This window comes from Nelumbo nucifera, chromosome 2, assembly GCF_055504915.1.
Source record: "Nelumbo nucifera cultivar China Antique chromosome 2, China Antique-T2T, whole genome shotgun sequence".
NCBI lineage: Eukaryota > Viridiplantae > Streptophyta > Magnoliopsida > Proteales > Nelumbonaceae > Nelumbo > Nelumbo nucifera.
Genome location: NC_142650.1, coordinates 89,589,533 through 89,604,119, shown reverse-complemented (window position 1 = coordinate 89,604,119; position 14,587 = coordinate 89,589,533). Strand labels below are relative to the sequence as shown.

Here is a 14,587-nt window from a genome sequence, read left to right as displayed (position 1 = left end):
AAAATATAGTTTTTTCAACATTATGAAAAGAGTGATGATTTAATGAGCACATTCTTATTAACATTCATAACCACATTGCTATGCTTATCACTTGTTAGTTAAGAAAACTAAGATAATAAAAAGTAAAAAGAAACATTTTTTTTCTCCTATTTTTCCACATGAAGAATGGATAACCATGCAGGGGTGTTCAATGATACCATTCATGTAGGAACCATTGGTGGCAATTAACTGACATGTTCTTTTTTGATATGCTGGTCCAAAACTTAGGAATGGACCAATTTGCAAGTAGCACAAAAAAATTTTGTAAGTCATTTTTTTTTTTGTATTCAAGCTTCTGGGATAGATGCTCATGTTAAGTAACAAGAAAAAAAAATCCATTATAATTTTATTGAACGTACCAAACACATTGAAGTTGATACATGGGCATGAAACCATGAACAAGCATGGAAAACGCACAAGGTGGGATTGCGGGGAATGACCAGTCATCATCAAACACACGGAAAAATGATTAACATGCCACGTGTACAACCCCTAGAATGGTGGTGGTTGTTTGGTTCATGCTCAAAATATTGATAAACAAATCATCCCACTTGGGGTGTTTCAAGTAGGGCCTTTGAGTGATTAAAAAGGGAGACTATTTTGACTTGGATCACCCCACTTTTGAGAAAGTGTGCCTCCATTGGTCGCTATCTCTAGGGGTTGGAAAGGGAAAAAGATCTTTCAAGGGTATTTTCGTAAAAAGAACTTGGAACAGTATCAAACAAAAATCCGTTATTAAAAAAATGGATTAGAAAATTCTTCGAGACTTTGTAACGTGAACTAATGCTTTGATGGTGGCATTTTCGCAATTATCAGCAAGTTTATGTGTTTTTTTATATTTTACTTCAACTTTTTTTTTTCATTTTTCTCTATTATTTTCCGTTTTTTTGGGGTTCTGGGTTTTAATGTTTATACACTCCTTACTATTTCGACTGGTTTTCGTTTTCGTTTTTATATATTTTTCCTCAGAGATCGATCACTGCTCTCTCTCTCTCATGGTTGGAGCCCTGCAGCTGATATTCTGATCAGCTTTTCCTTGATTTCCTCCCATTTTTTTTTTCTGTCTTTTGGACTCAATTTTTGTGCGAACAAGAATCTCGAGCTCAACAAGTCGAAAATAATCGGAAATAGTGGAGTTTCGGCGTACTTTGGAGTGATTTACTTCGAAAACCTAAAAGTACAGTTTCTGTTGTTGTTGCCTAGTATTCTTCGTTTGTTTACTGAAAGCCGGAAGATTCGGGGGGTTCTTCTGTGCAACATTGAATGAAGTGCATGAAACATGGATCAAGGATTTGGGGATTTTAAGCAGCATTTTTAGTGTCGAAGCAGTTGAGAGAAGATTGATGGAGTGGAAATTGGGTTGATTAATGATGGTCGTTTCGGGTTTCAGCGATAATTTCGGTGTTCGGTTTGGAAGTTTTGGTGTTTTTGCGAATTTGGATGGGATTTTGGAGTTATTGGATGAACCGGTGAATGACAGGATTTTGCTTTGAGAATGGGTGAGGCATTGATTCCTGTGGAGAATCTGAATTTGTTCGATAAAGTCCTTTGTTGATGTCGCGGACTGAGAGGATGACAACGGATCTTAATAGGACTGGCCCTGTGGAAAGGGACATTGAGCAGGTATTCAAGTTTAGAGGTTTTGTGGACTTGAATTTTGCTTTGGTTGTTTTTGGTTATTTAGAATCAAGTCTGAACTGATTCAAAAGCTTGGACTGGAATAGTTTTATTGTATGATATACTGAAAGACTTGCAGATTTTGGCTGTTATATGCAACATTGAATTCCTGTTGCCGCTCTTGATTTGTCAATGTGATGGTTAATAGTAGAAGCATGCAATAATAAGTTTGTTGATTAAAGGGATATGGGTTAAAATCATATGTATAGAATATGGATCTGGAACCGCTTTCAGTCTTGTAGGATTAGGTAAGATAAGAATAGCTTTGGTTGGTCTGACTGCTGTTAACACTACCTCCAATTAACGGTTTTAACTGTCTACGCTAAATGACTTCAAGTTTTATCATATACAAGGTACTGATCCAATCAATATTAGCTTGTCAGGATGCTATGGTGATGCTTCGAAATTAAGGTTTAAGGATAGGACAGATGATTGTAAAAGTAGTTTAGAAGTACATAAATTATCATTTACACCAATTTTCCTCCATTTACCTTGCCCCTTTTTATATGAATCTCATTTTTTTGTCTTCTTCATCCAGGAATTTGGCTTTTATTGAAGAATGAATTGCCAAATACTCTGTCACTAGTTCAACTAATGCTCTCTTTAGGTTTCCTATTGTCCTACTAGGATTTTCAGCTTGTACCAAGCCATTTCTTGTCACTCATGCACACATTATTCATCTTTTCATAGGCAATTTGCCTCAGTTAACTGTCCTTTGTTTATGCTTTTTTTCTTTTCATATGGCAATCTGTCTCAGTTTACTGTCCTTTGTTTATGCTTTTTTTTTTTCGTTTCTTTTTTTCTGTTTAATAATCAAGGACTCATTGAACAAGAGAAAAGAGTCAACTGTCTTCATTTAGTTGAGAGGTTGGCTCCAAGCCCCCAATGAGGTTATCAACATCAACTGCAGAACAAAAAATGCTGTTGAGAGACTACACCAATGACAATGATCCCCATTGGAATTTAGCTCCCTGACCCTGCTCATGCAACACAATTTGCTAGTAAGTTGGCTGATCTAGGGATCAACCAAGCCGTTCCTTGTCACTCATAAAACACATTGTTCATCTTTTCATATGAAAATCTGTTTCAGTTGACTGTCCTTTATTTATGCTTTTCAATTTCTGCTTGACAACTGAAAGGACTCATTGAACACGAGAAAAGAGTCATATGTTCTCATTTAGCCGAGAGGTTGGCTCCAAACCTCAGTGAGGCTACCCATATCAACTGCAGAATAAAATATGCTGCTGGAATCCTCCAATACAAAGATAGACTACTACAATGACAATGATCTCCACTACAATTTAATTCCCTCACCCTGCCTGTGCAGCACAGTTTGCTAGTAAGTTGGCAGATCTAGGGATCAACCTGAACCAGAGGTTCGTTCAATATGTAAAATATGTATTTGCCTTTTGAAAGGAGTTTTGCCTCAGTTTAAGTGAGGTACATGCCTTAAAATGTGCCTAGGTGTAACTGAGGCATCTTTAAAATACTGGTAATTTAATTCTGTGTTGTTGATCAAAAAACACTGGTAACATCTATTACCCTTGATACATTTCAAACTAATTAGAATTTTAAATATCTAATAAATATAAAGCAATAACTTTTGAGTTCTGCCTATTGTCTAAAATCATCCTTGTGAGTTTGTGCTTCAGGATTTGGAGTAGTGGAGTACAGTACTTAAGTTACACAGTTAGATACACTCACAGACATACTCACACATGACACGCATACACACATATTTATATATAACATCTATGCAGTCCTACATGGTTGCTGTTGACTTTAAACTCTTTGTTCTTTGTTCTATCATCTGTAATCTCTATGTCTGGTCATCTGTTTTAAGCCTCATGTAATATTGCTTCCGGTGTCTTTCTTTATGTTTTTTTCCACAGAGTATCTGCTGAACTTGCTTTAATTTAAACCCTATACTTATTGTTATAGCAGGCCATCACTGCTCTTAAGAAAGGAGCATATTTACTCAAGTATGGACGTAGGGGGAAACCCAAGTTTTGTCCTTTCAGGCTGGCAAATGTAAGTCTGAATAAAATTTTCAAGATAAAGTACTTTATTTTGGTATTCCTTTTCCCCAATCATTAAATTGGTTTCATTACTAATATTTTGATAGTCATAATACGTCATACAACTTTTATGCTATGTTACATGGATATTACTTGGGCAATGTGTCTGAGATGGAATTTTTTTTTTGATGGATAACTGAAAAATTTATTGAATAATTATATTTACAAACTGCCAAGTGGCCCAACTTTCAGATCAGCCTAGCTACCTGAACCCGATAGTTAAAATGCCATTTTTACAAATGCCCCAGAATATTTCAGTCTTGTTGACCCCAGTTTTAGCTAGAGCATCTGCTATGCCATGGGCTACTCTTGACACCCACAATACATTGATGATCATTTCCCTTAATAAGCTACTAAGCTCCCTCAATATGTAGAGAAGAGGTTTTCATTTCCCTAGCAGGTTTTATGTGTTTCGGCAGCAAAGAAACTGTATTTCATCTATTTGTGTCATGTGATTCTTCCAAATTCTTTTGGGGCTATTTCTTCCAATTGTTCAGAAGAATGGGTTGGCATGTAAATAATCCTGAAGAGATTTTTGCATTATGGCCTAGAATTCATGGAAGTGAGAATGCTAAAATCTTATAAAGTTGCATTCTTTTTGTTGTGGTTTGGGGAGGAAGGAGTGTAATAGGAGGATCTTTGATGATGTGCTGAAAAATCATGAAAAGTTCTGTGCTTCCACTAGAAAATACTCATGTTAAATTTCTGAATGTAATTCATAACCTCTTGTTGTACTTTATATTTATTGAATGAATTCTTCTTTGCTATTGATAAAAAAATGTTTTTAGATCATCTTTGAAGAAAGGGATAAGTAAGAAGGATGGACTTTAAGGAGGCAATTGGAAAATTTGTTGTTGAAAGAAGAGATTAGTTGGAGACGAAAATTAAGAAATAATTTGCTTAGGAAGGGGGGATGGAAATACTAAATTTTATCATGCTTTGGTAAGTGGGAGGAGGAAGAAAAAATTTGTTTCCAGATTGGAGGTGGATGGAGTTGCCTTGACTTGTCAAAATGAGATTGCCCAGGCTTTTGTGGATCACTTTAAATCAATCATTAGGAGGCCGGTGGCTTGAGGGCATGGACTGGTTTAAATTAACTGAAGAGTCTATGGCCTAGTTGGAGGAAATCAAAGAGGCAGTGTTCTCAATGGATATATCCAAAGCACCTGGTCCTGATGGTTTCACGATGGCATTTTATCAAGATTGTTGGGATGTGTTAAAAGATGATTTACAACAAGTTTTTAATGAATTCTTTGGGAGAGGTGTAATCAATCCAGGCTTAATTCAACTTTTATTGCTTTAATCCTAAAGAAAGTAGAAGCTATGCATCCAAAAGACTTTAGACCGGTTAGCTTGATTAACAGCTTGTATAAAATCATTTCTAAGGTGCTATCTTGGAGAATCAGGGTTGTGCTTCCCTCCATTATCTCTCCTGCCCAAGGGGCTTTTGTGAAAGATAGGCAAATTATTGATCAAATATTAATTGCCAACGATTGTGTTAAAGATTTAAAGAGATCTGGGAGGAAGGGTTTGGAGTGTAAATTGGACTTGGAAAAGGCATATGATTTGGTTGATTGGGATTTTCTGTTGGGGGTAATGAAAAACTTTGGTTTCAGTGATAGATGGTGTGAATGGATTTATGAATGTATCAGAACGTGTCACTACTCACTACTCAATTTTGGTGAATGGAACTGTGGTGGATCATTTTCCAATTCTTAGGGGGATAAAGAAAGGCGACCCCTATCCCTGTTCCTATTTATCTTGACAACAGATGTTCTTGGGAGATTGATTTCTAGGACTGATGCTAGGAATTTGATGAGGGGTCGGAGAGTAGGTAGAGATGAGACTCCTATCACCCAACTACAATTTGTTGATGATACAATCTTATTTATGTGATGGGGGTGGTCTTAGATGGGCAAGGAACTTGAAGATGTTAGTTCTCATCTTTGAAAAAATGTCCAAAGTCGATTGGGATAAAAGTTGTATTGTGGGCCTGAACTTGGAGGATAGACAAATTATAGAAGGGGCAGAAATCTTGGAGTGCAAGGTTGATCATTGGCCTATGAACTATTTGGGTCTACCTCTAGGGGATAAGGCATAGTAATTTTTGGAATCTGGTGGTTGAAAGATTTACTAAAAGATTGGCTTCTCTTTTTTGATAGATAATGATAATGAAAACTTTATTAAATAAAGAACTAAGTAGTCATCATACAATTCCCCACAAAGAGGCGCGAGGTGCAGCCTCCAAACTACATCATAAAGCTTACAATTGAGCCCAAAAGAGCTGATTCCTATGTACTCCTTGTTTAGCTAGAAGGTCTGCCAGCCCATTTGCCGATCTTCTTTCCCATCGAACTGTGACTGAAATATTTGAAGTCAGCCACTTAAATCTTCTCAAAGCCCCCCTGTACGGCCAGGCTGCTGTCTTTGGTTCTTTTAGCCATCCAATTATCAATTTGGAATCACCTTCAATCATTAAATGCTCCACTGCCAACTCTCTTGCATATTCTGCTCCTTGTAACACAGCTTGGAGTTCTGCATTTACAGAGTCTCCCCACCCTATAGGACCAGAAAATAGAGCTACAATCTGACCCTACTAAAAGATTGGCTTCTTGGAAGAAAAGTTATTTTGTCTTTCAGGTGGGTGTGTGGGGGGGGGGGGGGGGGAGGATGATGTTAATTAGATCCACTCAAGCCAATTTGTTGGTTTGTTTTTTGTTGGTCTTTAGGATTTTGGGAGGGGTTAGCAAAAGGCTTGAAAAGTTGATGAGGGATTTTTTGTTTTTTGGTGGGAGTCGGGAGAAGAGAAAAAGGACCATAGAGTTTAATTGGGAAGTAGCCAGTAGAAGCAAGAAGGTTGGTGGGTTAGGATTGGAGAATATCTAGGAAAGGAATGTGGTGTTTTACTTGCTAAATGGCTTTGGAGGTTGCCAAATGATAGGGACAAATTGTGGGCAAATATTATCAATATTCATGGTCTTGCAGCTGATGGCTGAGATGCTAGAGTGCAGTGCTGGCTTGAGCTACAAGAGCCTCTCCTTGGAAATCCATCCATGATATCCGTTCATCATTTTTGCCACATATCACGTATAACCCTTGCTTTGGTGATCTTGTTAAAATTTGGGATAATGTGTGGATGGGTAACTCAACGCTTAATGAGCAATTCCCTTCCATCCATGCAATCTCTAGTTGGAGGGAGGAGCCTATTGCTTCCTTTATGACCCCTTCTAGCTTTTTTTTTTTTTGAAGATAAATAAAAAATTATTAAAACAAGAAAAAACAAGCTACAAGGAAAGGTGATAAGCAATCACCCGAATGAAAAGAACACATCTAAAGGCCTTGTAAGCCAAACCCTCCCAACAAATCCAAAACCTCAAAAACCAAGCCCCAAAACAAGCAAAAAGAATCGACATGTAGACAGCAAAACAAACCACAAAGAAAAACCCATACAAAACCCAAATCAAACAGAACTACTTGTTAATTTTTTGACTACAATCTTCATGTTGTCTTATGTCTGCGCTTTTGTGTTTCCTTAATTTCTTGTTAGGTCCAAGGCCAAAAAAACCTCCTTTTATTCTTGCGAAAACCTTTGAAACTGGTACCTGCTATTGGCCTCTTATTGGGTTCCTTTGCTATTTTGTATCGATGAAAATTATTAGCTGGAATGTAAGAGGGTTAGGGAGTGCAAGGAAGGGAAGGGCGATCAAAGACCTACTCCGAAGGGAAAAACCTGATATTGTGCTGTTACAAGAATCCAAACTGATGGAATTAGATGGGAGATGGGTGAGGAGTTTTTGGAGGTCTAGAGGTTTAGGTTGGAGCTCATTATTGTAACACTATGGAGGGAGGATGTGGTGGAAGTAGTGGAAGAATTGATAGGCAGATTCTCAGTTTCCATTAAGTGCAAGAATGTAGAAAATGGGTGTGTATGGGTCTTAACCAATGTTTATGGCCCTAATTCCTATAGAGAGAGGAATGAGATGTGGGAGGAACTATATGCCATTAAGGGGCTATGGGATGGTCCTTGGTGCCTGGGAGGGGATTTTAATGTCATTAGATTCTCTGATGAAACCAGTAATCCCCAACAGGTAATCTCAACAAGCATGAGGAAATTTAATGGTTTTATTGAAGATTGTGAACTGAAGGAAATACCTCTACTGCAAGAGTTACACTTGGTCCAACCTTCAGGAAACCCCTTTGTGCTCGAAGTTGGATAGATTCCTTTTTAACCTTGCCTGGGAGAATAGTTTGGAAAACTTGGTTGCTAGGGCTTTACCCAGGGTCACCTCCGATCATTGTCCTATCCAAATAGGAACTAAGTCTTTTCCTATAGGACCCAAACCTTTTAGATTCGAAAATATGTGGCTTACCCATCCAAATTTTGTGAAAAAAGTGAAGGAGTGGTGGGGTGAGGAGGAGAGGGGGGTAAGATGGAAGGGGATCAAGTTCCACAAGAAATTAAAAAGGTTGAGAGCCAAAATAAAAGAGTGGAATAGAGATCAGTTTGGTAGAATTGAGGAGCAAAAATTGGGCCTAATCTCTCGAATAGAGAATTTGGATGTAAATGAATCTCACAATGGGCTGACCGAGGAGGACAGAGTGTTAAGGAGACAATTAAAAAAGGAGTTGGAAGAAGTGTTATTGAGGGAAGAAATCAGTTGGAGACAAAAATCTAGACACAAGTGGATTAAGGAAGGCGATGGGAACACTAGATTCTTCCATGATTTGGCAAATGGGAGACGAAGAAAGAATTTTGTGACCAAGCTAGAGATAGGAGAGGAGGTGATTACCAACCAGGATGACATAGCCAGAAAATTTGTGGACCACTTCAAATCGATTTATAGAAGGCCTTTGAGTGAGAGAACAGTCATGGAAAGGGTGGATTGGCCAAGAATTGATGAAGGAGTGGCAAGGTGGCTGGAAAGGGATTTCGAGGAAGAAGAGATTAGGAAAGCTGTCTTTCTAATGGATAGATCCAAGGCTCCGGGTCCAGATGGCTTTACAATGGGTTTTTATCAAGACTGTTGGGAGGTGTTGAAAGAGGATCTAGCTGAAGTCTTTAAGGAATTTGCAGACAATCACACTATAAGCCCTGAAATTAATGCCACCTTTTTGGCCTTGATACCTAAGAAGAATGATGCCAATAACCCAAAAGATTATAGGCCTATTAGTCTGGTGACAAGCATCTATAAAATTCTGGCTAAAGTGCTCTCATTGAGGATCAAAACAGTCCTCCCTACCATCATTAGTGAAACTCAGGGGGCTTTCATCCAAGGGCGACAAATAACAAATCAGATCTTAATTGCGAATGAGTGTGTGGAGGAAATGAAAAGGTCTAGTAGGAAATGATTCATTTGTAAATTGGATCTTGAAAAGGCCTATGATTTGGTGGACTGAGAGTTTCTATTAGAGGTTATGCGAAATGGTGGATTTGGGGACAAGTGGTGGTGTTGGATCTTTGGGTGTATCAGTACTTGTCACTACTCTATTCTGGTAAATGGTACGGTGAGGGATTTTTTTCTAGCTTGTAGGGGTGTTAGGCAATGGGATCCACTTTCACCATTCCTTTTTACCTTAGTAGCAGATGTGATTAGTAGGATCATTACTAAGGCTGACAACGAAGATGCCATTAGGGGTTGGAGAATAGGGAGACACCAAGTCCCCGTCACCCACCTTCAGTTTGCAGATGACCTAATGATTTTTTGTGAAGGTCTTAGTGAAAAGGTAGCAAACCTAAAGGAGCTAATAAAAGGATTTGAAAGTGTCTCTAATTTGAGAATAAATCTGGAAAAGAGTTGCGTAGCAGGTATAAATTTGGAGGTAGGGGGGGTCGAGGCTATTGCGGAGTGTCTTGAGTGTTCCACCTCTGCTTGGCCTATGTCATATTTAGGGCTTCCTTTAGGGGCAAATCCTAGGGAGAGTAGATTTTGGACCCCAGTGTTAGAAAAATTTGAGAAGAGATTAGTCTCATGGAAGAGGAACTATATCTCTTTAGTTGGAAGAATTACCCTAATAAGAGCTACCTTGGCTAACTTACCTACCTATTATTTGTCTGTCTTTAGGATACTAGTTAGGGAAGCTAGGAAGTTGGAGAAGTTGATGAGAGACTTTTTATGGGAGCTAGGACAAGAGAAAAAGGATCACTTGGTTAATTGGGAAATTGTGTGCAGAAGTAAAGAAGAGGGGGGTTTGGGAATTGGGAGGGTAACTAGAAAGAATCAAGCTCTATTAGGGAAATGGTTGTGGAGATGGCCTTTGGAAAGAGAGAGATTGTGGCATGAGGTGGTGGGAAGCATTCATGGGAGGTCAGAGAATGGATGGGATGCTGGTGTATCGAGGCAAGCTAACCTAGCAGCACCTTGGAAGGCTATTCACAACACCCTTCCTCAATTCCTCAATTTTATCAGGTATGAAGTTTGTTCTGGCAACTCTATCCTTTTTTGGGAGGATATTTGGGTAGGAGACTCACCGTTAAAGGATTTGTTCCCCTCGCTTTTTTCTATTTCTTTGTACAAAAAAGAGGTGGTCTCAAAATTTGTTTCACCCTTGGGAACACCCTTAGATCCTACTTGGGATTTTGGTTTTCGTAGAGGACTTAGGGATGCTGAAATTGAGTCTCTTTCTTTTTTGCTTGGGTGTCTTAATCAGGTTTGTTTGGATCCCTCCAAGCCAGATAAGAGGGTTTGGACTCCTAGACCCAATGGAACCTTCACTTGTGCTTCTTTTTTCAAGTCCATCTCTCAACTTTCTACTCACCAACCCTTTCCGTCAAAAGAAATTTGGTGTAGGCCAGTCCCCCCCAAAAATTATGGCTTTTTGTTGGGAAGTTTTCCATGGGAAAGTAAACACTTTAGACAACCTACAAAAGAGAAGACCTTTTCTCTGTATTTCTCCTAATTGGTGTATCATCTGTAGAGCTCATGGTGAGGATTGTTACCATCTATTAGTATCTTGTCCCTTTTCTGCAGACCTTTGGGCTTGGCTACTTTCGTTGTTTGGGGGTAGTTGGAGTCTACCAGCAGAAGTTCACATGCTCTTCAACCATTCTACCTTTTATTGGCCTACAAAAATAGGGAGAATTATGTGGAGATGTGCTCGTGCTGCCTTGACTTGGACTCTTTGGGAAGAGAGGAATCTCAGAATTTTTCAAGATAAGGAAAGGAACAGCCAAGATTTGAAAGACTATCTGTTAAACAGGGCAATACATTGGTTGAAGACCTTGGAAATCTTTCATCAATTCTCCTTTAATGACATTTGGAGAAATTGGTTAGCAGTAGCAAGGTGTTCATCTTTAAAGGCCAAATCAATTACAAGCTGGTCTCCTCCACCCGAAGGTTCAATTAAGTTGAACTTTGATGGAAGCAGCATGGGTAATCCAGGATTATCCGGAGTGGGGGGTGCTTTGAGAAATGAGAAGGGAGAGATTTTGTTGCTCTACTCAGGTCCTTTGGGAATTGGGAATTCCATCAGGGTAGAACTTTTAGCTGTTGTCCAATTTGCAAACCAGCTAGGGGTACAACAACTAATAATCGAGGGGGATTCCAAAGTGGTGGTGGGTTGGTTGAAAAATTCTGAAGAGGCTATGTGGCGATATAAGAATGAAATGAAGAAATTTAGTTGGTTGACAAGGAATATGTTGGTCACTGTACAGTGGGTGGGGAGATCAGCAAATACCTTGTCAGATGTGTTAGCTAAGCAAGGGGTAAATAGGGAAGAATTATTTTGGGCTCAGTTGTGATTCTTGTTTTTCTTTCCTAGTTTACTTGTAAGTTTCAAGGAGGGGCTGCAGCTTGCGCCTCTCATTGGGATGATGTATGAACTCACTCTAATTTGCTTCTGAATCAATAAACTTATTATTATTCATCAAAAAAAAAAATAAACACGTTCAACACCTTGCAAAAAAGAAGACCTACCTTGTGCCTTTCCCCAAACTGGTGTATCCTTTGCAAAGCTTGTGGTGAAAGCTGTTACCACCTCCTAATTTCTTGCCCTTTTGTTGTAGGCCTCTGGGAAAAGGTTTTTGATCTTTTTGGTCATAGGTGGATTGTGCCTCTGCATATTGGAAATCTCTTTGACTCCACGACCTTCAGTTGGCCAAAGAAGAGAGGTAAAGTCATGTGGAGATGCCTTAGGGCTGCTGTGATATGGACGGTGTGGGAGGAGAGAAATAGTAGAGTCTTCAGTGACAGAGAAAGGAGTATGGAGGCAGTTTGGGAGTGTATTTTTAATAGAGCTATACATTGGGTTAAAGCCTCAAACTTGTTCTCAGATTTCTCTGTTGATGACTTGTGGAGAAACTGGGGAGCTGTAGCTAAAAGTTCTACCGCAAGGAACATACCAGCGGTAGCTTGGGAACCTCCTGATGAAGGCTTCATTAAGTTGAACTTTGATGGCAGCAGCCTAGGGAACCCAGGTCCAGCTGGTGTAGGAGGGGTCTTTAGGAATAATGGACTCATTGTTGCTGTATTCTCAGGCCCGGTTGGAATAGGGGACTCAGTTTTTGCAGAGTTCCAAGCTGATGAGATGCTGCTCACCTCAGGAGTCTCTTTGTGGGAGACCCTTCCTCCTGCGCAGAAATGAAGAGAATAGAGAGAGAGAGAGAGAGAGAGAGAGAAAGAGAGAGAGAGAAAGAGAGAGAAGTATGGATTCAATTGCCTATGCATTCATTTGGCCAACCCATATTTATAATGGTTTTTTGGGTTACAAAATATCCTAACAAACTCTGTAAGTCTGTCAGCTCTAACAAACTCATGCAGAGGGACCAGCTGATGTGTTGCCTGTTGTGGTTAGGTGCTGATACGGTTTGCCTGGGTTCTTCCTCAGGTAAGTGCGAGTGACTGGAGGCCTGGGCCTCTAGGTTGGGTCTGGGCCTTGATTCCCAACAGTTCCCCCTCCCTCAAGATGGGCCTTGTCCTCAAGGTCCAAGTCTGGAAATTGATTTTTCAGCTGCCAATATGGTTCCCATGTGGAGTCATGGTGGGGAAGCCCTGTCCAGGTTACTAAGGCTTCTTGCACTATGTTCTTCCCGTGATGGACCCAACAGTAATCCAATATCTTGGCAGGTTTGAGGGTAATGCTTCCATCTTCAGTAAATGTTGGGAGGTTGCTGCTAATTTTGGTTGGATCTCCCACGGACTTCTTAAGCAATGAAATGTGAAAAACTGGGTGGAGACGAGCTGTCTTGGGTAGGTCCAGGCGGTAGGCAACATTGCCCATCTTTTCAATTATCTTGAACGGCCCAAAGTAGCGAGGAGAGAGCTTATGCCATGCCCTTTTTGCTACTGAGGACTGTTGATAGGGTTGCAGCTTGAGGTAGACATAGTCCTCAACCTGAAAGTCGACGGCCCTATGTTTTTTGTCATACTGCTTCTTCATGAGTTGTTGGGCCTTATGTAAGTTCTCCTTCAGGAGGCTGAGAACCTCGTCTTGTGCCAACAACTGGGCCTCGACTTTTGCTACTGCGGTTGAACCCAGTTCATACGGAAGGATAGGTGGTGGTTCCCTTCCATATACTGCTTTGAATGGTGTCATACCTGGTACCGCCTGGAATCTAGTGTTGTATCAGTACTCGGCCCATGGGAGCCACTTCGTCCAATGTTTGGGCCTGGAACCCACGAAACAACGTAGGCAAGTTTCCAAGCATCTATTCAGCACTTCAGTTTGTCCGTCAGACTGAGGGTGATGGCTAGTAGATTGATGAAGCACTGCCCCCTGTAAACGGAAATATTCCTTCCAGAACTGACTGAGGAAGGCCAGATCCCGACTGAAACGATCGATTTGGGGGTACCATGGAGTCTTGCCACTTCTTTGATGAAAGTTTCAGCTACTGAAGCAGCGGTGTAGGGATGTGATAGGGCGATGAAGTGCCCATACTTAGAGAGCCTGCCGACCACCACCATAATCACTGTCTTGCCCCCAGAGGGTGGAAGGCTAGTGATGAAGTCTAGGGATATATCTTCCTATATCTGCGATGGGATTGGGAGGGGTTGCAGGAGCCCAGGAGGGGATTGGGCTGAGTACTTTTGTTGCTGGCATACTGTACACTGTGCTACATGCTGCTCCACTGCCTTTTTCATGTTGGGCCAATAAAAATGTGATGAGAGCCTCTTATAAGTCCGAAAAATACCTGAATGCCCTCCCAACACCGAATCATGATAGAGCTCTAGCAAGGTCTTCTGATGCACAGAAGTAGGAGAGAGAACAATCTCCCATTAAAAAACAAGTTTGGTCCCTTCATGGTGTACCCCGGTGTAGAGGTGGGGTCTTGCAAGTTGCAAATAGCTTTGCCGCACCTTTTCAAGGCTGGAGTCACTTCTGGCCTCCTCTCGTAAAGTTTCAAATAGGGGGTAATGGGGCTGAGAGTTTACTAATAGTGACAACTCAGCCTTCCATGACAATGCATCTGCAGCTCGGTTGGTGGCTCCAGGCTTGTATTTGATCAAAAAATCAAAGCCCATTAACTTCATTACCCACTTTTGCTGATCTGGGGTGAGGACTTTTTGGTCCAGTATAAACTTTAAGCTTCTCTGATCAGTTCGGATTATGAGCCTTTGACCCAACAAGTATGGTCGCCATTTATGGACTGCCAGCACTATTGCCATAAGCTCCTTTGTATATGTTGATTGGTTCTGGGCTCTAGTGGAGAGGGCCTTGTTGAAGTAAGATATGGGCCTTCCGTTTTGCATGAGCACCGCTCCAACCCCTATACTAGATGCATCACATTCAACCACGAAGGTCTCCTTGAAATTCGGTAAGGTTAGGACTGGTGGGCTGGTCATGGCCTGCTAATCAAA

General features: G+C 40.5%; 1 protein-coding gene across 5 annotated transcripts in view; it reads left to right on the top strand.

Moving 5' to 3' along the window:
* Positions 1-940: 940 nt before the first annotated feature.
* LOC104606031 (PH, RCC1 and FYVE domains-containing protein 1-like) overlaps positions 941-14,587 on the top strand; it is a 101,201-nt gene continuing 87,554 nt past the window's right edge. For 2 of the 5 annotated variants that reach the window (XM_010271041.3, XM_019199231.2), the window contains exons 1-2: positions 941-1,662; positions 3,658-3,747. In XM_010271041.3, coding sequence (XP_010269343.1) covers positions 1,594-1,662; positions 3,658-3,747 — 159 coding nt within the window. In that variant the 5' untranslated portion in view covers positions 941-1,593. The remainder of the gene's footprint in view (positions 1,663-3,657; positions 3,748-14,587) is intronic. The other 3 variants (XM_088897713.1, XM_010271039.3, XM_010271037.3) reach the window with 3 other exon arrangements.